The following is a 24,029-nucleotide window of genomic DNA, read 5'->3' on the forward strand; positions in this document are numbered from 1 at the left end:
ACTGGCTTCTTCCACTTAGCATAATGTTTTCTAAGCTTATTCACGGTGTAACTCATGTCAGCACTTCATTTCTTTTCATTGCCAAATAATATTCCATGTATATCCCTCTACGTGGGGCATTATTCTGTGCCACATTTGATCCATCAGTTGATGAAATTTAGGTTGTCCCCCACATCTGGGCCATCGTGAACAGTGCTGCTATGAGCATTTGTGTGTTAAGTCCTGCGTCTCTATAAGATTGTCTGTCTTTTTGCAGTTTACTCAAGTAGGAAACTGGTTTGTCTTAACAGACCTTTCACTGTCTGGATGTTGCTGATCTCAACACTGTAGTGTCATTTAACATTTCTATGTGCCGTCGTGTTTCCTCTGAATTAATATGGAGATCTGGAGGCTCGATCAGATATACGTTCAAATTTTTTTTTAGCAGGAATACTTGATGGGGGTGTTCTGTTCTTTCATTAGGAGTCGCAGTGCCTGCCTGGGAGTTGTTCTTCTGATGTCAGTAGGCAGTGTTATCGCTTAACTCCATTAATTTATTAGGGGCTCAAACTTGGTGCCTATTTCTCAAGAAATTAATATGGGAGCTTTTTGCATTATAGTTTCAAATTCATTAAAATGGTGTGTGGAAGTACTTAGTATATACTTTTCTCTTTTTTTTGAGACAGTCTCGTTCTGTCGCCCAGGCTGGGGTGCAGTGGCACGATCTCGGCTCACTGCAAGCTCTGCCTCCGGGGTTCAAGCAATTCTCCTGCCTCAGCCTCCTGAGTAGCTGGGACTACAGGTGCGCGCCACCACGCCCGGCTAATTTTTTTGTATTTTTAGTAGAGATGAGGTTTCACCGTGTTAGCCAGGATGGTCTCGATCTCCTGACCTCGTGATCCACCTGCCTCGGCTTCCCAAAGTGCTAGGATTACAGGCATGAGCCACCATGCCTGGCCTACTTAGTATATTTTAACTAGCTACCTTATTAAATTTTCTTGTGAGTCCTTACAGTTTTTCTTTTTTTTTTTTTTTTTTTTTTGAGACGGAGTCTCGCTCTGTCGCCCAGGCTGGAGTGCAGTGGCGCGATCTCGGCTCACTGCAAGCTCCGCCTCCCGGGTTCACGCCATTCTCCTGCCTCAGCCTCTCGAGTAGCTGGGACTACAGGCGCCCACAACCGCGCCCGGCTAATTTTTTGTATTTTTAGTAGAGACGGGGTTTCACCGTGGTCTCGATCTCCTGACCTTGTGATCCGCCCGCCTCGGCCTCCCAAAGTGCTGGGATTACAGGCGTGAGCCACCGCGCCCGGCCGAGTCCTTACAGTTTTTCATAAGAGTTTCTAAAACTTTGTAGCTGATTATACTATATGCCAATTAGCATTTCTGATGGACCCCTCCCTCCTTTCTCCTTGCCACCCTGCATTGCCTAGGACTTCAGAACACCCTGGTCAGCAGCAGCAGTGAGGGTCCCCCTCATTACAGGAATCCTTCCAGAGGTGTTTACATCACCCAAGCATGGATGCACACTCATGTCTCTCTGGTGTTACAATTGATGGGCAGACAGCGACGCACACGGATCCATGCCTCCCTTTGGCTGTCCTGGGAACTACACTCAGCTGTGATCCATGGGCTGTGCAATCAGGGCCCGCAGACGGCCCTTATCTGTGCAGGACCCCGGCCGGCATTTGCTGACAATAACGTGGCCAGTTGGTCTTTTCTAAATAAAGCACCGCATACAGAGGAAGTGTGCTGAGGCTGGGCCAGCATTAGGTATAGAACCTGCAGGCTGAGGAGGCGGCAGCCTGACCCGCCTGTCAGTCATGGAAGTCCCAGAGTGCTACCAGCGTTGCTGTTAGAGCACTTGTCTGCCCGAGTTTATTTCCTCCAGGGGCACATCAGGGGCCTGCTCTGGGCAATGCAGATGCCCAGGCTCTGCCCTGGAGAAGTGGGGAAAAGCTGTTATGAGCATTTTAAAGATGGGGAAGAGGGCTTTCTCTCTACTCCCAGCGGTTTCCCCTCCTTTCGGAAGCAGAATTGCAGGACAGCCCCTGCGGGCAGCAGCCAGCCTCCACAGAGCGGGGATTCTGGGGTTTGGTTCAGCGCGGAGAAGGGGAAGGGTGGCTTTCTCTTTGGCCTGTTTCCCTCGCGCTGAGCTGCTGACCCTTTCCCAGGGAGGGACCAAGAGGTGTCTTCGATTCGGAACACTGAAGCCTGGCACACCTGAGGGGAGTTAATGGAGACGGGAACAAAGGCTCTCCCAGAGGACTTACAGCTCTCAGGCAGCGGACAGGAAGGGGCACGGCCACGGCTTCCTCTTGCACTGAAGAGGGGTGCATTTTTCCTGTTTGCTAAATGCCAGACTTGGGGATGGACCAACAGGACAGCTCGACCAGCTTGAAGGTTTTTAACAGAATGAAACAGTGGGAAAATGTTTTCAAATTTCTACCCCCCCTTCCACTTTTCTTTTAACTTAGAGGAGGTGGGTGTGGCAGTCTCAGAAAAGGAAACTAGCTGTGTAATAATAATATTAATGGCACCAAGTGTATACTGCAAGCCAAGTGCTGTTCTATCTAAATGCTTTATATACAATGATTTCCTTAAATTCTCACAATAAAGCAACAAGAAGAGACACAGCCCTACAGAAGAGGAAACTGAGACACAGAAATTAAACGACTTGCCCAAGGTCATACTGAGAAAGTCATGGTGCCAGAATTCTGACTCAAACATTTTGGTTCCAGTCTTCTGCCCTTTTTTAACTAAGCAAAAAAGGAAGCTGGAGAAGAACTGTACCCGGGAGATGCCAGCAGTCTCCAAGGAGCTCCCCGTAAACATCCCGGAGGAACGGATGTCTGCCAGCAGTCTCCACCGTAGTTTCTCTTTTCCCCTTTGCAGCCTCGGAGCAGGCTGAACTCACAGCCTTGTGCACCTGTCCCTGTGCATCTTTCTCTCGGCTCTGTTGAGCGACCCATCTGGCCACACTGACTGGTGGGCAGGTGACAGACTGGCACGTAGCACGTGGGCTTTGGCATGCTTGGGGTCTCTGCAGCAGTGCCAGCTGCTCCCGTTGTGCGAGACGGCTGCCGGCAGTGTGAACAGGAGGGCCACCAGCAGCAGTGAGTCTCATCGTAAGAACACAGCTGGCAGTCCTCCGGGAGAGAAAATCTGGGATGAGCCAGGGCCTCTGGAAAATGTGGGGTCTTCCCATCCCCCACACCCAGCCTGAGCTGAACGGAGGACAAACTAAGAGTCTGGATGTTTGGAGAGACATGAGGGATGGTCGGGTGTCAGGAGGACAGGTGGGTTTAACAACAAGGGGGGCTTGGAGTGAGGGTGAACACCAGGGCAGGAAGACACTCAAAGCAGCTGGAAGTAGAAACGGCAGACCACAGCCTCAGCCACTTAATGTTCACAGGCCACAAGGCAGCATCTGGCTAGTCACTCAGATCCTCTAACAGACAAACCACCAAACACACACACACACACCCTGGCTGGACAGACTTCCAGATGGACAGGATCCCAGGGAAACACCCAGCGGGACAAACAGACGGATTACTGACAGATGGGAAGGCCCTCAGCCAGACATCCAAATAGACCTATGGCCAGAGAGACACCTGAGCCCCCCAGCCAGGCAAAGGTCAGAATCCCTCAAGGACAGGCTCCCTCCCCGAAATGGACAGAGACGTTACCCCAGAGGAGAGAACACACCACCCACCTGGTCACCCAGACCTTCAGCTGGACAACATGTCCTCCACCGGTCAGACAGACCTCAGCCTATGAGGACAGACCCTCAACAGGATCCCTGCTGCTGGACAGAGATCCTCTAGCCCATAATGACTGCCCTTAATAACCATGTGTGCTCAGGGGCTTAGCCTCCATAACTTTCCCAGCAAATGTACTTATTTTCTGAAAGCTCACTGACGCGTCTGTATTCTACCTCCCTGGCTCTCCATGGCCATCCACAAACCCTCAGAGATTACACCGAGAGTCACTGTCGTGCCCTGAGCAGAGCTCTCCATGACTTTCCAGACTCTTCTGAACCTTCAGTTACTAACACTTTAAATCCCAATGGCCCCACGATTACTTTCACTTCTTGTCCCAGGTATCCACTGGCCTCCCAATGACTGTCATTAATATCCACTGACACCCCCCATGAACATCCAAGGGACCCCAGCTGACTTCCAGTGAATTCCCTATCACCGCCATCCTAAATGATTACTACTGACCTCCGACCTCCCTTAGAATGCTCCAAGATGAAACTGATAAATGATGACCATGGATTTCACAGCGACCCCTGCAGACCTCACAATAAATCAAACAGCCCTGGCTGCTGACCCCACAGACCCGCTTTGATCCCTCCATCCCTTAAGCCAAGGTCAGCAATCCACACCTTGTAGGCCACACACACACACTAGAATAATTCATGACACATGAAAATTACATGAAATTCTAATTTCTTTGTTCATAAAGAGTTTCCCTGGGACACAGCCACACTGTATACTGTCTGCTTTCACGTGCCACAGCTGAGTTAAGCGGCTGGGGCAGAGATAGCAAAGCCAAAACCACTTCCTACCAGGCCCTTTAGGAAAGTGTGCCTTCAACACTCGGATGGCTCCTAGTGAATTAAATTCACCACCTGACATCCTGCCCCTGTTGACCCTTCAAAGACTCAGGCACACATCCAGGCCCCAATGCTACCTTTCAACCCCTCAACGACCTCCAACCAGTGTCCACTGACGCCCGTTCCACTGACACCCCCTCTTAATTCTTCCCACCTGGGCGAGAAGGGGGCTGACCTAGGCCTGTCCTTGAAGAGACCCGGGTGCCGGTCCGTTCTCTCCAGCCTCCCCTCGGTGATCCCGGAAGCCAGCTCGTCTCTAACCTCCGCACACTTTCCGCGGATGGGCGTGAAGGCCGAGCGCCCGGGGTGGGGCCGCGCGGGCTCCGAACACCGAGGCTGGGGCGCCCTGCCCGCCGCCGCGCGCGTCCATTGGCTGCCCAGGCCAGGGCGGGGGCTCCGTCTCCGGCCTCCGCCTCCCGCGGCGTCCACACTCGCGGCGGCCGGGCTGGACCTCGTTGGCCCGCGGCGCCATGAGCCGCAGTCTGGACGCCGCGCGGAGCTTCCTGGAGCGGCTGGAGGCGCGGGGCGGCCTGGAGGGGGCCGTCCTCGCCGGCGAGTTCAGCGTGAGTGGCGCGCCCCGGCCCTGGCCCCGCGGACTCCGGTCTTTCGCCCCCGGCGGGCTCTGCCTTTCTGTCTCGGCGTCCCGGGTGTCTCCCCGCCTCGGGGATCTCTCCGTGTGTCTCTCCCCAGCGCTTCTCTGTCGCTCTTACTGTCTCCGTGTTCGCCCTCTGCCCACCGGCCCCGGAGCGCGGCGCCCGCGGCCAGACCTGGACAGACCGTGCACACCCTCCTGGTGTCCTCGCGCGCCCGGAACAACCTGGCTCGGGCGGGGCGGGCGGGGCGGGCGCCGCAGGGAGGGGGGCGGCCTTGCTACCCCGGACAGCCCCGGCCCCGCCGCTCCTGGCGGCCTGACTGTCCCCTGTGACCGCAGGAAGGAAGGGGCTGCAGCAGGGCGAAGAGGAACGCGGGGGCCGTGGCGTGGTGAGGGGGTGAACGCGGGGCCGGAATCCGCGTCCGGGCCCGAATCCGCGTGTGGTCCCGGCGGTCTACCTGGCCCCTCTGGCCTCGGCTTCTCCCTGGTGAAATGGGGACATGAATGACCAAACTGGCCTGAGGATTAAATGGTGCGGGTGGAAAGCGCTTAGCACATACTGGGCGCGCACTTCGCAGGGGCCAACGTCACTGCCTATAAAGATTCTAAACGTGGGCCAGGTGCGGTGGCTCACACCTGTAATCCCAGCACTTTGGGAGGCCGAGGCGGGAGGATCGCTTGAGCTCAGGAGTTCAAGACCAGCCTGGGCAACACAGCGAAACTCCTTCTCTACTAAAAATACAAAAATCAACTTTGCGTGGGCACGCGCCTGTAATCCCAGCTACTAGGGAGCAGAGACAGGGGACTCGCTTGAACCTGGGAGGCAGAGGTTGCAGTGAGCTGAGATGGTGCCACGGCACCCCAGCCTGGGCGACAGAGTGAGACCCCATCTCAAACCAAACCAAACCAAACAAAAAGTCTAAACGTTACAATATGGGTAGTGCAAGCCCAGCGTTAGGAAGGCGCACGCAGCATGCTACGCACTGCACACTACGGTCAATGACGTGTTTAAAGTGTAATAGCTTATAGCTTACGTACCAGACATAGAAACATACCTTACAAATGCGTAAACTGATATATGGTGATGCATATCAAGTTTAGCAATATATGACAAACACATAAAAATAGTATAAATGACCGTTTATACAATAAACATTGTATAACTGCGTAAAACAATACAACAAATGAATATAACAAAGATTATAATTTATAAAATGACCAAAGTTATATGATAACTTCGTAAGTAAATATACAATATGTAGCAGATAATTATCAACCTAAGTAATTTACACACATGTAGAAACATTGTATATAAGAAACTAAGAAATGCATAATAAATGTAAAATACATAATTACACAATATAAGAATGTGTGTAACAAACGTAAACGTAATACCCATGTGATATATGACATCAGGCGACTGGGTGGGTTCTGAACCGTGCACAGCGCCCAGGGCCTCACATGCCAAAGGCTGGGTGGTGAGGGCACCCCTATCCCCCAAGACTGCCTCCCGCATGTGCAGGAATCACTGGGCTCTTCTAGGTGTTCCCACTACACAAGGGCATCATGAGGGCTTAAATGACCCAACGCACCAAGTAAAGCACTTAGAATAGTGGCTGGCACACACTATTCTAAGTGGCATGGGTGTTACTTATTATCATTGAGATTATGAATACCTGACGATGATGGTAATACGCGATTCACTAAACATTATTATAATATCCCAGTAACACAGTACCTATGGTATCTTGTACATAATATGTTATCCATTATAATGCCTATGCATTGTACATTCTCTTAGGTTTAGTTATATAACCCTTAATATATTTCATCGCAGTTATTGCTTACAGGACAGTGTTACAGATTGAGTGTGCAGGGGGTGGGTGCCGAGAGGTCTGAGTTCAATCCTCACCGTGTGTCTTCCTGGTTGGGAACTTCCATAAGTCGCTGAACCACGTGGTGCCTAAACTTCCCCGCCTGCACAATGGGGGCCTCAATAATAGTACCTATGTCGTAGGAACCTGTGATTATTACATGCCCTTAGCACAGAGACTGGCACAGAGAAGGTGCTCTGGGTTGCTATTTCTGTATCATTATTATTAGGCAGGCCCGGTGCCATCGGGGTCTGCACTCACCTCCCCAGGCCACTGGCTTTGTATCCTGCACGTGCCTAGGTGGCCCGGGACTCTGACCTGGCTCCTCTCCTGTCTCCTCCCCTCCCTGGCCCACTCATGATGCTCTACCAGGACATCCAGGCCCGCTCGGCCGCCTGGAAGGCTGATGGCATGTGCTCCACCAAGGCGGGCAGTTGGCCAGAGAACATGAGGAAGAACCGCTACAAAGACGTGCTGCCATGTAAGTCGGGGCTTCCGTAGGGAGCCGGTGCAGCCGGGCACTCACCGCCACTGTCCAGGTATCAGTGTGCACTGGAGTCACCCACTGCGCTCTCCTCCCAGAGCCTCACCCTCTGCACTGCTCAGCAGCCCACTGGGGCACCTTGGTGGGATCTCTGCAGGTGTGTGGTCCCCTGCTGGCTTTCAGCCAGGGGGCTGTCAGACCCTCGGTCACCCTATCCTCCCCAAACTCCACGTTTCTCACCTTATCTGCTGACAGATGATCAGACGCGAGTAATCCTCTCCCTGCTCCAGGAAGAGGGACAAAGCGACTACATTAATGGCAACTTCATCCGGGTGAGGGTTGGGGTCACGGAAGGAGGTGGACTGGGAGTGGCCGGGGGGTGGGCAGCAGAATCTCAGTAGTGAATTCGGCCTTCACCAGGGCGTGGATGGAAGCCTGGCCTACATTGCCACTCAAGGACCCTTGCCTCACACCCTGCTAGACTTCTGGAGACTGGTCTGGGAGTTTGGGGTCAAGGTCAGCACTTGGGGGCAGGGCACAATGGTGGGGTCAACATCTAAGTAACCCCTCGGCATTTCCCTGGCCCCCTCACCCAAATCACCTTCCTCTCCCCTGACCCACCTTGTCTAGGTGATCCTGATGGCCTGCCGGGAGATAGAGAACGGGCGGGTAGGTGTCCTCTGCCCCCAGGTTTCATGTCCTCATGCAGGGAGGAGGGAGGAGGGAGGAGGGATCTTGCTAGCTCCTCCTTGACCCCAGGACTCGAGGGTCCAGCTCTTGGAGTGACCTTACTGTGGCTCTGTGGGAAGCCCCATTGTTGCTCTAAGTTTCTGTTGATCTGTTATTCATCCCCCAGTGTTAGCAACCCCTCTCCTGCTGGGCTTCCCAGCCATTTCACACCTTAGACCATAAGGCCCTATTCTGACTTCTTCCCCTGTAGGCTCTGATCTCTCTTTCCACCTCTCTCCTCCTTATTCACTCCACTCTAACAACTCTGGTCTCTGCTGTTCCCCACATGTTCAGGGATGGCTCTCCCTCAGGGCCTGTGCCTTGGCTATTCCTTCAGCCTAGGACATCCTTCTCCATGGCTTGCTCTATCACCTCCTTCAGGTTTTTGCTCAAATGTTAAGTCCTCAGTGAGACCTTCCTGGGTGGCTCTTCACACCATTTTAAACTCTCAGAACTTCCACTCTCCCTCCTTTGTCCTACTTTTCCTTTTTTCTTCACAGCTCTTGCAAACTCCTAACACACTGGATAATCTACAAATGTATTATGAACATTGTTTATTCTTAATCTCCCGATTTAGAAGGTAAGATCCGTAAGTCCAGGGATTTTTGTTTTGCCTGTTAACATAAATTAGTTAAATAAATAAATGCATGTCAACAATGAAGGCTGAAGGCACATAGCTTCATGTGGTTTCTACATTCTTGCCTGCTCCATGGATGGGGTGGGGGTTCCCTGGGGTGACTAGCTGATGGTGGAGACTGTATGATCTGTACTGATGTCTCTTTCTCATTCCTGATTTTGGTCATTTGTGTTCTCTCTCTCTGTCTTTCTGTTTCATCTCTCTATCTTGCTATCTCTTTTTTCATGCTCCTACCTCTTTTTTGTAAACAATGTATTAGAACACAGCCACACTCATTTATTTACGTATTGTCTATGCCTGCTTTTATGCTACATTGGCAGAGTTGAGTAGTTGCAAGGTGAATAAATTATATGGCCTGTAAATTCTAAAGTATTTATCTGACCCTTTATAAAAGTGTCAGCCAATCTTTGGACTAGAGATTTTTTATTATTTTTTCAAAGAAACTGCTTTGGTTGTATTCATTTGTATTCATTTTCTCTATTGATTTTTTCATTTTCTACCTTTTTTTTTTTTTTTTTTTTTTGAGACAGTCTTGCTCTGTTGCCCAGGCGGGAGTGCAGTGGTGCAGTCTTAGCTCACTGCAACCTCTGCCTCCCAAGTTCAAGCAGTTCTCCTGCCCCAGCCTCCTGAGTAGCTAGGAATACAGGCACATGCTACCACGCCCAACTAATTCATTTTCTACTTGAATTTCACGTGTACTTGAAAACAACATGTATTCTGCTTTGGTTGGCTGGAGTGTCCCATAAATACCAATTAGGTCAATTGACAGACTTTTTTGAAAGACACTTTTGTATCTTTACTGTGTATTTTATATCTTTACTGATTTATTTTCTCTAAATATATCGATTGCTTAGAGAAGAGTGTTGAAATTACCGATCCTCTTGTTCAATAAATATCGATTAGGTCAAGTTTGTCAACAGCACTATTCAAGTCTTATTTCTGACAATTTTTTTGGTCTGCTTGTCCTATTATTTGCTGAAAGAGGAATGTTGAAATCTACTTTAATATTCTTTCAGTTTTACTTTCCATGTTTTGAAACTTTATGATTGAGTACATATACATTTAGGATTATGTCTTCCTAATGATTGGATCCCTTTTCTAATATGTAATGACTGTCTTTATTTCTGTTAATATTTTTTTCTGAAGTATACTTTGATATTAATATAGCCATTTACATTTCTTTCTTTTCTTTTCTTTTCTTTTTCTTTTTTTTCTGAGATGTAGTTTCCCGCTTGTTGCCCAGGCTAGAGTGTAATGGCGTGATCTTGGCTCACTGCAACCTCTGCCTCCCAGGTTCAAGTGATTCTCCTGCCTCACCCTCCCAAGTAGCTGGGATTGCAGGTGCCTGCCACCACGCCCAGCTAATTTTTGTATTTTTAGTAGAGACGGGGTTTTACCATGTTGGCCAGGCTGGTCTCAAACACCTGACCTCAGATGATCCACCTGCCTCAGCCTCCCAAAGTCCTGAGATTACAGGCAGGAGCCACCGCCCCCTGCCTTAAATTTCTTTAGAGTTTGCATACGTCTTTTCCCATTCTTTTACTTTATATCTATGTTCATCTTTAATTTTTAGTGTGTTTCTTGTAGGTGGTGTATCGTAGGGACTTTTTTTTTTTTTTTTTAAAGAGAGAGGGGAATGGAGTGGTGCAATAATAGTTCACTGTAACCTCAAACTCCTGGGCTCAAGTGATCGTCCTAGCTCAGCCTCCCTAAGGAGTTGGGACTGCAGGCATACATCACCATGCTTGATTAATTGTTTTTTATTTCTTGTAGAGATTAAGTCTTACTGTATAATCCAGGCTGGTCTTGAACTCCTGGCCTTAAGCTGTCCTTCCACCTCAGCTTCCCAGAGTGCTAAGATTACAGGCATGAGCCACTGCATCTAGCCAGGACTTACTTTTAAATCTAATTTGACAGTCTCTGCCTTTAATTGGAATATTTAGCCTTTAATGTAATTATCAATAATGTTGGGTTTAGACCTACCTTTCTTGCTATTTGTTTTCTATTTGCTCTGTTTGTTCTTTTATTCTGTCTTTCAGAGTGAGAATTTTTTATTAATCTGTTGCATAGTAATTATTCCCTTATTAGCTATACATCTTTATTTTAAATATTTAGTGGTGGCTTTAGGGTTTACAATATATATCTTTAACTTATAGTCTATAGTCAAATAATATTGTACATTTCATGTAAAATGTCAGAACTTTACTGTAGTATATTTCAATTACCCCTTTCCATACTTTGTGCTATTGTTACTATATATTTTAGTTCTATATATAAAATATACACCAAAGTACACTGCTATTATAGTTGCTTTAGAATATCCTTTTTAAACATCTGTATTGATTGATATACAATTCAGTCATTTAAAGTGTACAATTCCATCATTTTTCTATATTCCTGAGTTATGCAACTATTACCACAGTAAGTTTTCGAACATTTGCATCATTCCATAAAAAAATCCAGGCCAGGCATGGTGGCTCACGCCTGTAATCCCAGCACTTTGGGAGGCTGAGGCCAGTGGATCACGAGGTCAGGAGATCAAGACCATCCTGGCCAATACAGTGAAACCCTGTCTCTACTAAAAATGCAAAGATTGGCTGGGTGTGGTGGCACGTGCCTGTAATCCCAGCGACTCAGGAGGCTGAGGCAGGAGAATAGCTTGAACCAGGGAGTTGGAGGTCACAGTGAGCCAAGATCGCCCTACTGCACTGCAGCCTGGCGACAGAGCAAGACTCTTGTCTCTCAAAAAAAAAAAATAAATAAAATAAATAAATAAATAAATAAACAAATAAGAAAAAAGAAAAAGAAATCCTATATCCATTAGCAGTCACTCCCCATTTCCCACCAACCGTTACAGCCCTAGACAATCCCTAATCTATTTTTGTCTTTACAGATTGGCTTACTTTGGATATTTCATATAAATGCAATCATATAACATGTAGCCTTTTTTTTGCCTAGCATGTTTTTTTTGTTTTTGTTTTTGTTTTGTTTTGCTGAAGACTATTCCATTGAATGGATCTGTCACATTTTACTTATCAGTTGATAGAATTTGGGTTCTTTCTACTTTTTGGCTATTATGAACAGCGCTGCTATCAACACTGATATACAGGTCTCTGTGTAGATGTGTGTTTTCATGTCTCTTGCATATTGCTGGGAATTGCTGGGCCATATGGAAACTCTATTTTTAACATTTTGAGGAACTGCCAAACTGTTTTCCACAGTGGCAGCATCATTTTACATTTCTTCGGCAATGTTTGAGGGTCCCCATTTCTTCTCCCTGATGCTTGTTACTGTCTTTCTGTTTTTATAGCCATCCTAGGGGATGTGAAGTGGTATGCCATTGTGTCTTTCTTTAAATGATGCAGTAAAATATACATAACATAAAATTTGCCATTTTATAGGTGCTCAGTGAGCAATGTTAAAAATAAATTTGCCATTTAAACAATTTCAAGTGTACACATAAAATTTGCCATTTTATAGGTGCTCAGTGAGCAATGTTAAAAATAATTTGGCCATTTAAACAATTTCAAGTGTACAATTCAATTGAATTAGGTACCTTTCCTACTGTAACCATTCCTACTGTCTATTTTCAGAACATGTTCATCATCCCAAACAGAAATTCTGTACTCATTAAACAATAACTCCCCATTCCCCCATTTCCAGGCAGCCTCTATTGTCCTTTCTGTCCCTATGAATTTGCCCATTCTGGGTACCTTGTGCAAGTGGAATCAAGAATACACTTATACAATACTTGTCCTTTTTTCAAGGTTCATCCATGTTGCAGTGTGTATCAGAATTTCACAATTTTCAAGGCCAAATAATATTTCATTGTATATATATATCACATTTTGTTTATCCATTCACCTGTTGGACATCTGGGTTGTTTGTACCTTATGGCTATTGTAAATAATGCTGCTACAAACATTGGTATACGGGCTGGGCACGGTGGCTTACGCCTGTAATCCCAGCACTTTGGGAGACCGAGGCGGGTGGATAACGAGGTCAGGAGATGGAGACCAGCCTGGCTAACATGGTGAAACCTCATCTCTACTAAACATACAAAAACTTAGCCGGGCGTGGTGGTGGGCACCTGTAGTCCCAGCTACTCGGGAGGCTGAGGCAGGAGAATGGCATGAACCCATGAGGTGGAGCTTGCAGTGAGCCGAGATCACGCCACTGCACTCCAGCCTGGGAGACAGAGTGAGACTCCATCTCAAAAAAAAAAAAAAAAAAAAAAATTGGTGTACAAGTATCTGTTTGAATCCCTGTTTTCAGTTCCTTGGGTATACACCAAGAGTGGAATTGCTGGATCATATGATAACTCTATGTTTAACATTTTGTTTTCCACAGTGGCTGTACCATTTCACGTTCCCATCAACGGAGAGAGAGAGAGGGAGGGACATGTGTAGTTTAATGACAGGGATACGGTCTACATTGTTAGGCTATCTTCTCTTTGGGAACATCATAGAGTATACTTACACAAACATAGAGGGTATATACATTTTTATTTATATGTATTTTTTCATATGGAAAACCAAATGTCCCAGCACCATTACTGAGTATCAGTCATTTCCCCAACTAAATATGCAATGTCAATATCAAGTGCCATGTGTCAGGTTTCTACATATACTCCATTATAATCTATGGCACCACCATCGTACATGTGATCTGTTGTTAACCAAAACATCGTGTGGCATATGACAATGACATATATGTCACCCTAATGGTGGTTTTGGTCTTCATGTGCTTATTCGTCCATTTGTATATCTTCTCTGGACAAATGTCTATTCAGGTCATTTATTCATTTTAAAATTGGGTTTTTTGAGGTTGTCTTTTATTATTGAGTTGTAAGAGTTGTAAGAGTTATTCTGGGTATAAGTCCCTTATCAGTACATGATTTAAAATGTCTTTCCCATTCTGTGGGTTGTCATTTCACTTTCTTGATGGTGTGTTTCGAAGCACAAACATTTTGTGAAATTTTAATTCCAATCTATTGTGTTGCTGTGCTTTTGGTGTATCTAAGAAGCCGTCGTCTAATCAGAGGCCATAAAGACTTACTCCTGTTTTTCCTTCTAAGTGTGTTGTAGTTTTCTTGCTTACATTTAGGTCTCAGATTTACTTTGGGTGAACTTTTCTACGTGATGTGAGATAGGGGTCCACATTCCCTCTTTTGCATGTGACTATCCAGTTGTTCCAGAACCATTTGTTGAAAAGACTATATGCTTTGCCCATTGAATGGTCTTGGCCCCTGTGTTGAAAATTAATTGGCCATAAATATAAGGGTTTATTTCTGAACTCTCAATTTTATTAAGTTGATTGATGTGTTTATCTTTGTGCCAGTATAACATAGTTTTGATGATTATACCTTTGTAGAAGTTCTGAAATCAGGAAGTATGAGTCTTCCAAATTTGTTCTTTTTTCAAGATTGTTTTGGCTATTTTGGGCAGGTCCCTTGCTGTGCAGAAGAGTTAAACATAGCAAGCATAACTGTTTATGCTTAGAAAGGCCTTCCTGTAGACTCTTGGGCGGCCTCTAGAAACCTAGCTTTCTGGTAACTGTGCTCACTCTGCCTAAACTGTTAACACAAACAAAATGCTTTATGCAGAACACCAGTTCTTCTGCTGGTGGTCTGACATTTTGGTACAGCCTCGGCAGAGTGTGCCTGCATGCTGTGCAGAAGGCGCCCCAGTAAAAATCCTGAGCACTGAGTTTCTAATGAACTTCATTATAAAAGACCGTTGGGTTTTGTCAAATTTTGTTCTTCACATCTATTCAGATGATCATTTGTTTTGTATTCTACCAATATGGTGTATGACATTGACTTTCATACATTGAACCAATCTTACATTCCTGGGATTAACCCCACTTAGTCATGGTGTTTAACACTTTGCCAGTATTTCTTTGAGAATTTTTGTTTCTATGTTTGTGAGATATTGGTTGGTAGTTTTTTTTTCTTGTGATGTCTTTGGTTTTGGTGGCAGGGTAATACTTGCCTCACACAATATGTTGGGAAATGGTTCCTCTCAGTTTTTTGCAAGAGTTTGTGAAGGGTTGGTATTAATTCCTCTTTGATAAAATTCACTAGGTTATTTTTTTAAAGATGTTTAAAATGAGAGAAATGTCTTTTACATTTAGCCACTTACTTTTCTCCCTACTCTGCTACTTTGTGTGGATCTGTATTTCCATTTGTATCGTGTTCCTTTTGTATGCAGAGCTTACTTATTCTATTTATTTAAGAGTTAGGGTCTCACTCTGTCACACAGGCTGGAATGCAGTGTACAGTCACTACTCACTGCAGCCTCAAACTCCTGGGCTTAAGCCATCTACCCACCTCAGCCTGCCAAGTAGTTGGGAGTACAGGTGTGCCACCACACTCAGCTAATTAAAAAAATTTTTGTTTTTAGATACAGGCTAGTTATGTTGCCAACACACCTAGCTAATTTTTTTTTTTTTTTTTTTTTTTTTTTAAGATATAGGCTATGTTGCTCAGGCTGGTGTTGAAGTGGCTGTAAGCAATCCTCCTGCCTTAGCCTCTCTAATAGCTGGGATTACAGGCAGCAGCCACGGTCTGTAAGCATCTGAAGAGCTTACTCTAACATTTCTCAGAGTACAAATTTGTTTGTGATTAATTCCCTCAGCTTTTGTCTGAAAAGGTTTTTAGCATTTTTAGGATATTATACCATTGACGTGCAGTTTCTGACAAAATGTTGCTATAATTCTTAACTTTGTTCCTCAGTATGTGATGTGCCTTTTTGGGTGAAATGCTTTTATGATTTTCTCTTCTGGGGCCGGGTGCAGTGGCTCATGCCTGTAATCCCAGCACTTTGGGAGGCCAAGGCGGGTGGATCACTTGACGTCAGGAGCTGAGACCAGCCTCATCAACCTGATGAAATCCCGTCTCTACTAAAAATACAAAAAAAAAGTTGGGTGTGGTGGTGTGTGTCTGTAATCCCAGCAACTCGGGGGCCTGAGGCAGGAGAATCGCTCGAACCCAGGAGATGGAGGTTGCAGTGAGCCGAGATTGCGCCACTGCACTCCAAGCCTGGGTGACAGAGCAACTGTCTCAAAAAAAAAAAAAAAAAATCTTCTTTTTCAGTAATTTGATCATGATCTGCCTTGGTGTGACTTTCTTTAGGTTTATTCTCCCTCTGATTCATTGACTTTCTTGAATTTGTGGATTCAGAGTTTCATCGAATTTGGGAAAATTTTCACATATTATTTCTTCACATAAATTTCTGTTATTCTCCCTTTCTCCTTTCCTTCTGGACTCCACGTGCACATACACTACACTGTCTGGTATATTTCTACAGAGAACTGATTCTCTTCATTTTTTTCATTTCATTTTGAATTATTTATATGGCTATGTTTTTATGTCTATTGATCTTTTCTTCTAGTGTCTACTCTGCTATTAGTGGATTTTTCATTTCATACATCTTATTCTTCTTTATAAATTCCATTCAGGTATTTTTTCTATCTTTCATTCCACTCTGCAGCATGTTCATGTTTTCCTTTTCATCTTTGAGTATATTTGTACTAGCTCTTTTAAGATTTTTCGCTTCTTTCCTGAACTGTCATTTCTGGGCCCTTTCCTACTGACTGATTTTTCTCCTGGTTATGGGTCACAATTTCCTGCTTCTTTGTATATCCAGTACAATTTTATTGGATGCTTGATATTTTGAATTTTGCACAGGTAAGTGTTGGATTGTTTTCTTTAGAGTGTTTTGCCTTTTCAGGAACTTTTGGATGGCTGATCAAGTAGCCTCTGTTCTAGAATTAATTTAGCCATACTTCTCATGTGTGGTCATTCTAGGTTCCCTACTAAATGCCCCTTATAGTTGATAATGCCTCTACACTCTAGCTAGAGGGAATGTGAATTCTTTCTCATAGTGAGCTCAAGGAAATGTTCATTGTACAGATCCCTACTATTCTTTCATGGGAAGTTATTCTTGCCTGGCCTCATGGGGTTTCATGCTGTATATATTCAGATTATTCAACCAAAGAATCAAGGAGGGGACTTCTATGCAAGTTTTTCTTTCGTTTTTATTTGCATAGCTCTGTTCCTTGCAGGACTCAGCCCTGCAAATTCTAGCTGCCTTGGCCTCCTTGAGCTATGGTCTCTGGCTCAACTCTGTGGGATCGTTAGACTCATGTCTTACAGCCTGGTGACACTTCCATGCAATAAGCCAGAGTGGTCTGTTCAGTGACCACAGTACTGCAACGCCTGCCAACCAGTGTCTGAAAATAGCAGCTCATGTATTTTGTCCAGTTTCTAGCTGCTTACAGTGGGAGGGTATCCTGGACTGTATTTCCCCTGCATGGTCAGCAGCGCACCTCCATTGGGTCTGCATGTGTTTAATCTGATGGCTCTGTTGGCTGGCCTGTTATAGGTTATAAGTATAGCTGCCTGTGCTTACACCACGAGCACTTGGGGTGTCTTGTGGCAGGATTGAGCTGGCTCTAAAGCTGACTCCCTCTTCTCACTCCCTGCCTTTTCTCCCTTTCCTTCTGCAGAAAAGGTGTGAGCGGTACTGGGCCCAGGAGCAGGAGCCGCTGCAGACTGGGCTTTTCTGCATCACTCTGGTGAGCTGTGGGAGGTTTCAAGGAAGACTCCCAGGGTGGAAAGGCTTTGGGTTGGGCCTAAAAGGATGAATGATTTAACCCACAGTCCACTCACACTGCAGGAAACCCTCTGGTGTTAGCCTGCAAATAGTTAGAACTTAATATAGGGATAGCCTTTGCTTTTTTATTTTGGCTACAATCACAGTTATCTCTGTCATGTAAATGTGCCTGGTTAGGTTCTTGAAAGTCTTACTTCTCTTACCATTTCAAAAGAGCTTGGGGGAACTCTCAAGTCATACATACCGTTAGTACTTAATAAATACAATAGAAGTTTCAGTTTAGAACAAAATCATCTCTTTTCACTGCAAAAGGGCTTGTGTTTTTATAATAGTTCCTCTTTTTCTCCTGTGTCAAATGTTTCCTTAATGAAAGCTTTGGGGAAGTTTGGGCTATATGATTTTTTTTTTTTTTTTTTTTTTTTTTGAGACGGAGTCTCACGCTGTTGCCCAGGCTGGAGTGCAGTGGCGCGATCTCGGCTCACTGCAAGCTCCGCCTCCTGGGTTCCCGCCATTCTCCTGCCTCAGCCTCCTGAGTAGCTGGGACTACAGGCGCCCGCCACCGCGCCCGGCTAATTTTTTTTTTTGTATTTTTAGTAGAGACGGGGTTTCACTGTGGTCTCGATCTCCTGACCTTGTGATCCGCCCGCCTCGGCCTCCCAAAGTGCTGGGATTACAGGCTTGAGCCACCGCGCCCGGCCAGATTTTTTTTTTTAAATGGAGTCTTGCTCTGTCATCCAGGCTGGATTGCAGTGGCGCGATCTCCACTCACTGCAAGCTCTGCCGCCTCCTGGGTTCACACCATTCTCCTGCCTCAGCCTCCTGAGTAGCTGGGACTACAGGTGCCCGCCATCACGCCTGCCTAATTTTTTTGTATTTTTAGTAGAGATGGGGTTTCACCGTGTTAGCCAGGATGGTCTCGATCTCCTGACCTCGTGATCCGCCCACCTTGGCCTCCCAAAGTGCTGGGATTACAGGCGTGAGCCACCGCCCCCAGCCAGGCTATATGAATTTTTAAAATGTTTTCTGTATTTGATTTTTTAATCAGCAATGCTTTGCTTTCTATAAATGTCTTTTGGTACCTGTGATCTTTGTTCTCCTCCCTCTTACTTGCCCCACCCCCCTTACTCAGATAAAGGAGAAGTGGCTGAATGAGGACATCATGCTGAGGACCCTCAAGGTCACATTCCAGAAGGTACTGTGAAAAGGAAGGAGGAGGCAAAGGGGCTCCTGAAAGGGGAGGGATTTCCTCCCCTGTAAAAATGGGCATCATACTAGTACCCACCTCCTCAGTTATTCTCCGGTAGATATAAATGGAAGATGCCTAGAAGTGGGCCAGGTGTATAGTAGGTACCCAATTAATGCTTTTTTTTTTTTTTTTTTCCTAAGTCTTTTGCTCATCTTTTTCTGTGTTTCAGGAGTCCCGTTCTGTGTCCCAGCTACAGTATATGTCCTGGCCAGACCGTGGGGTCCCCAGCAGTCCTGACCACATGCTTGCCATGGTGGAGGAAGCCCGTCGCCTCCAGGGATCTGGCCCTGAACCCCTCTGTGTCCACTGCAGGTTCTGGAAATGGGCTTCAGGAGGGTCTGGTGAGGCAGAGGCGACAGGGCAGGGAGGGGAGTGCAGGGCATGGGGCTAGTCTTATAGTCTGAGTGCCTATTTTGAGAACCTTGCTCACCTCCATGGACTATAATTGTGAGCACTTGTTCAGCGTAGACTCAGCTGGGGAATAAGCACACAGCCGCTGCTCAACAAAATGTAAGTGATTAAAAAGGTTTTCCTTGCTCAGATATCTGGAGATTCTGGGAATCAAGAGGCTCTGCAAGGGATCCATTAGGACCCTCACCCCCATCCCCAAATGCCCTGTCTAAAAGGGGTGTGGTCAGGACCTCACCAGGCACGCTCTGATTCTCTTGTCAGTGCGGGCTGTGGGCGAACAGGTGTCCTGTGCACCGTGGATTATGTGAGGCAGCTGCTCCTGACCCAGGTACGATGCAGGCATCCTGTGTGTGCAGTGTGCTGCCCATGACCTCGTGTCCTGCTCAAGTGCCTTGTCTGTCTGCCCCAGATGATCCCACCTGACTTCAGCCTCTTTGATGTGGTCCTTGAGATGAGGAAGCAGCGGCCTGCGGCCGTTCAGACAGAGGTGAACGCTGGGTCTCCTAATCTTCAGGGACAGTGGCCCGCTGCTGTCATTCCCTGCCTTCCCTTCCTGATGGTCCCTCACCCCAACAGGAGCAATACAGGTTCCTGTACCACACGGTGGCCCAGATGTTCTGCTCCACGCTCCAGAATGCCAGCCCCCACTACCAGAACATCAAAGAGGTACAGAGGCCCCTTTCCCACTCTCCTGTCTGCCATCAGCACCCTCAGAGACCAGGACCCCAAGCAGGGTCCAGCCCCCGGGACTCCCGGAAGCAGGCACTGACTATGACATCCACCTGTGCCCTCCTCCGGGCATCCTTATCAGGCTCTCCCTTCTTAAGCTTTCTCCCAGAGCCCCGTGAGAGACCTGGCCAGCTTCCTCCCTCAGGAGCCTCCCCTCTTGTTTTTCCTCAGAATTGTGCCCCACTCTACGACGATGCCCTCTTCCTCCGGACTCCCCGGGCACTTCTCGCCATACCCCGCCCACCAGGAGGCGTCCTCAGGTACCCGGCTCCATTCCCACATTCTTCCCTGCCCAATTTCTCAGGCTAACCCCTTCCTCATCCTTGGAACACCAGTCCGTTCCTTGTTCACTTCGCCAAGTGCTCTCTGGCCCCTTCTTTAAATTGAGCCCTGGGAACCCACTCCAAGATGATTCATTTATCACAGTGGTCCCCTTGCCTCTGCCTCTAAGGCTTGCCCTGCCTTCTGAGTTAGACCTTTCCTGGATCCTCCAATCAAACCTTAATTCAGGTAGCTCACGCCTGTAATCCCAGCACTCCGGGAGGCCAAGGAGGGTGGATCACTTGAGGGCAGTTGGAGACCAGCCTGGTGTAACATGGTGAAACCCCGTCTCTACTAAAAATACAAAAATTAGCCAGGCGTGCTGGCGGGACCCTATAGTCCCAGCTACTTCGGAGGCTGAGGCAGGAGAGTCCCAGAAGGTGGAGGTTGCAGTAAACGGAGATTGCACCACGGCAGTCCAGCCTGGGCGATGGAGCTAGATCCTGTCTCAAAAAGCAACAAAAAACAATTCAGCAAATAATTCTAGATGCCGCCCTCTTGTCAGGCTGCACGTTGAGTGCTGCGGGCATGGGACTGAGCCGCCTTGCAGCGGAGACTTAAGGCTCTTGTCCTTGCGGCCATCCTTCCCGGTCCTCTATGCCACTTCCGCACTCTCGTATTCAGTAGACACTGACACAGAAATGACCACCCCTCAAACCAGCACTGCTCCAATTACCTTTCAGGCCGACCCCGTTCCTCCTTCATCCACCTAACGTGCAGGGCGCTAGGGACACAGAAGCGAGGCCTCCCACCCAGGGAGCCCTGCCTCCCGTCTCCCGCCTCGACGGGAAGGAAGCCCGTGGTTTGCGCACTGAGCAGCCTCCCCACTCCCGCCCTGCCCAGCGCCGCCGTTTCACTTCCTCCCGGCCCTCCCTGCCTGCAGGAGCATCTCGGTGCCCGGGTCCCGGGGCCACGCCATGGCTGACACCTACGCGGTGGTGCAGAAGCGCGGGGCTCCAGCGGGCGCCGGGCCGGGACCGGAGACCGGGACGGGGGCGCGCAGCGCGGAGGAGGTGCCGCTCTACAGCCAGGTGACGCCGCGCGCCCAGCGGCCCGGGGCGCACGCGGAAGACGTGCGGGGCACGGTGCCTGGCCGCGGTGAGTCGAGGCTTGCTCCTTCTCAGGGTCACCTTGCTGTGGTCCGCGGGACCCCGGCGGCCGTGAAATCCCCCAGCCCCCATACTAACCTGGCCACGCCCCGACGCTGACGTCGCGGCGTCCCTGGCCACGCCCCGGAAGCGCCCCCTGGCGGTCGCGGTCCGGGTCCCGGGGCAGGTTCCGGGCGACACTAGCGGGCTTGTCTCGGCCGCGCCCAAAGGCTGGAGGCTGCGTTCGGGGTGTGCCGCTTCTCCCGCCGGGCGCCCTCGGCCCTCCTCTTCGGGCCTCGGAGGAAGCATCCCCGCCAGGGGTGGGGTCTTGGTACTCCCTGGGGCTTCCGGAGCTGACTCGTGTTGGGGGTCTCCTGCCCTCAGTTCCTGCTGACCCAAGTCCTGCCGCATCTGGCGCCTACGAGGACGTGCCGGGTGGAGCTCAGACCGGTGGGCTAGGTAAGTCAAGGAGAGCCTGGGCTGCCGGGACTTTGCTGCTTTGAGTGAACCCCGGGAGTCTGGGGTTGAGGGATGGGGCATGGAGCTCAGTCCTGTGGATGTGGCTGCAGTGAATCAGAAGGACCTGGAGGCAGGGGGATGGCCGTTTTCGTGTTTGCCAGCCTCCGCACACCTCAGCTTCGTCATGAGACCCACGGCACCCTTCCTCTCCCAGGTTTCAACCTGCGCATTGGGAGGCCGAAGGGGCCCCGGGACCCCCCTGCTGAGTGGACCCGGGTGTGAGTCTGCGCCAGCTCCTGCCTGTTGCCTCGTGTGAGCTCGGACTGCTGTGTGCAGAATGGAAACAGTGCGCCTGAATCAAAATAAATGTTTCTCAGGGTGGGAAATGCGGGGGCTTTGCCCGTGACTGTAGAATTCAAAGCTTGAGGCTGGAGGAGGTAGGTTTGGTATAATGGCTGGTGAGGCTGCACGGAGCAGATTCAAGAAAGAAGATCGGGAAGGGGCATGGCCCCCGAGTTATGAAGGGGAGAATGGACAGATGAGCTTCCAGAGACTTCTCACCACATAACACACTAGTCCATCCTCAGCACCTGAGCCTGCCTCACTTGAACACTCAGGGGACCACACAGAGAAATGGATGGACCCCTCGCCATCCAGGCAGACCGATAAAAAGACTTCCAGATAGGCAGACAGACGGGTGGACCACCAACCTGGACAGACAGCCACACCTTCAGAGATACAGTCCACAGGTGGACAAAGGGACCCCCAGCCAGAGAGACCATCAAACAGAGCCCCCAAAAGACAGACACCTCTGCCAGCTGGACAGCCGGGTGGACCCCTAAGTTAGACAGATGTAAACAGATCTCCAGCTGAACAGATACACAGACTTCTCAGACCCTACCCCCATCCCCCAGGTGGGCTGGCTGGCTGAAAAGACCTTCTGGCCAGACAGACTCCTAACCAACCAGATGGACTGCCAGACAGACAGACATCAGCCCCATGGAATCCTGACATCCCAGCCAGCCAGCCAGACTCTCATCTTGATGGGTGAACCCCAGTTGGTTGGTCAGACGTGATCCTCCAGATTGACAGAGAAGTCCCCCAAATGAGTACATATCTCCAGCTATTCAGACAGATGGACCCCCAGCAAATCAGGCCCTATCTAGACCCCAGCCAAACAGACCCCCCAACCAAACTGACCCCTTGCTGTTCACACAGCCTCCCGAGTAGCTGGGACTACAGGTCTAATTTTTTTTTTATTTTTTAGAGATGAGTTTGCCATGTTGCCCAGATTAGTCTCGAACTCCTGAGCTAAAGCAATCCTCCTGCCTTAGCCTCCCAAAGTGCTGAGATTATAGGTGTGAGCCACCAGGCTCAGCCCTCTAAGATTTGAAACACTTTAAATGGCCCTAGCAGGTTTTATCCTGCTAGGATAAAACATTAAGCAGCTGTTAAAAAAAATAAAAAATAATAAAAAAAAAAGAAACCGCCTCCTGTGCACTGGTGTGGACAAATCTCCAAGTCACTGCAAAATGGAAGAATACAAGATGCTTTCTCCTGGAACCTCAAGGGTCCCGCCCCTCTCACCTTCAGGTCTCTGGACCTCTGACTGACACTGTGCCTGCCCAGGTCCCTGTCTGTACCGCCACAGTGCCCTGGGTCCCATGTCCACCCCTGTCCTGCCCTTCTCTGGGTGAGGGCTGGCCTTCCCCTGCCTCTGCCTGGCTGCATCCTTGGTCGATCTCAAGTGCCTTGGCATGAACTCCACTCTCCTGCAGCCTTTAATCAGGGTATGATGGGGGATGTGTTCATACCCCCCCACCCCACCCCTTGGCCGGGTGATGCTGAGATGTGGATTTTTAACAGTTCCCAGACTTTTCCAGGAGGCTTGGCTTGGGTGGCCACAGTGGGAGCTGGTGTGATATACCTTCGCTGGCCGCCTTTCCTTCCTGTTCTCTGTGCCCCTACTTCCCACTCTAGAACTGCCCTGTTTCTCTGTTTTCATGAAAGAGCTGGCCCTGTGCTGCTTCCCACTCTCCCAATGCCCCTGCCTCTCCTGTGAGCCTGCTGCTGGTGAGGTTGGTGCTGACCTCTGTGTTGCTGGATAATGAGTCATTTATCTCTGGAGGAGAGGAAAGGCAGGTCCTCCACAGCCCTGATAAAATCTCCAAGTCTTGCAGTTTCAGGTCCTTCTCCTGGGATGCAATCCTACTGCCTGCCCAGGTGGCACGGTCCACATCCCCTC

General features: G+C 48.5%; 1 protein-coding gene across 2 annotated transcripts; it reads left to right on the top strand.

Annotated features, from left to right (window-relative positions):
• The first annotated feature begins 999 nt into the window (after positions 1 to 999).
• Positions 1,000 to 23,270, top strand: PTPN18 (protein tyrosine phosphatase non-receptor type 18). Of its 2 annotated transcripts, XM_001093333.4 has the most exons (15): positions 1,000 to 5,159; positions 7,435 to 7,543; positions 7,802 to 7,878; positions 7,967 to 8,062; positions 8,177 to 8,215; positions 17,424 to 17,492; positions 18,660 to 18,722; positions 18,946 to 19,088; positions 19,449 to 19,515; positions 19,597 to 19,674; positions 19,764 to 19,853; positions 20,088 to 20,176; positions 21,121 to 21,335; positions 21,710 to 21,784; positions 21,999 to 23,270. In XM_001093333.4, exons 1-15 carry the CDS (start codon positions 5,067 to 5,069, stop codon positions 22,064 to 22,066), a joined length of 1,371 nt encoding a protein of 456 aa, XP_001093333.2. In that variant the 5' UTR covers positions 1,000 to 5,066; the 3' UTR covers positions 22,067 to 23,270. The 2 variants fall into 2 exon arrangements, with proteins under 2 accessions (XP_001093333.2, XP_077812830.1); XM_077956704.1 differs by lacking the exons at positions 7,435 to 7,543; positions 7,802 to 7,878; positions 7,967 to 8,062; positions 8,177 to 8,215.
• The last annotated feature ends 759 nt before the right edge of the window (positions 23,271 to 24,029 follow it).

Source organism: Macaca mulatta, chromosome 12 (assembly GCF_049350105.2).
Source record: "Macaca mulatta isolate MMU2019108-1 chromosome 12, T2T-MMU8v2.0, whole genome shotgun sequence".
NCBI lineage: Eukaryota > Metazoa > Chordata > Mammalia > Primates > Cercopithecidae > Macaca > Macaca mulatta.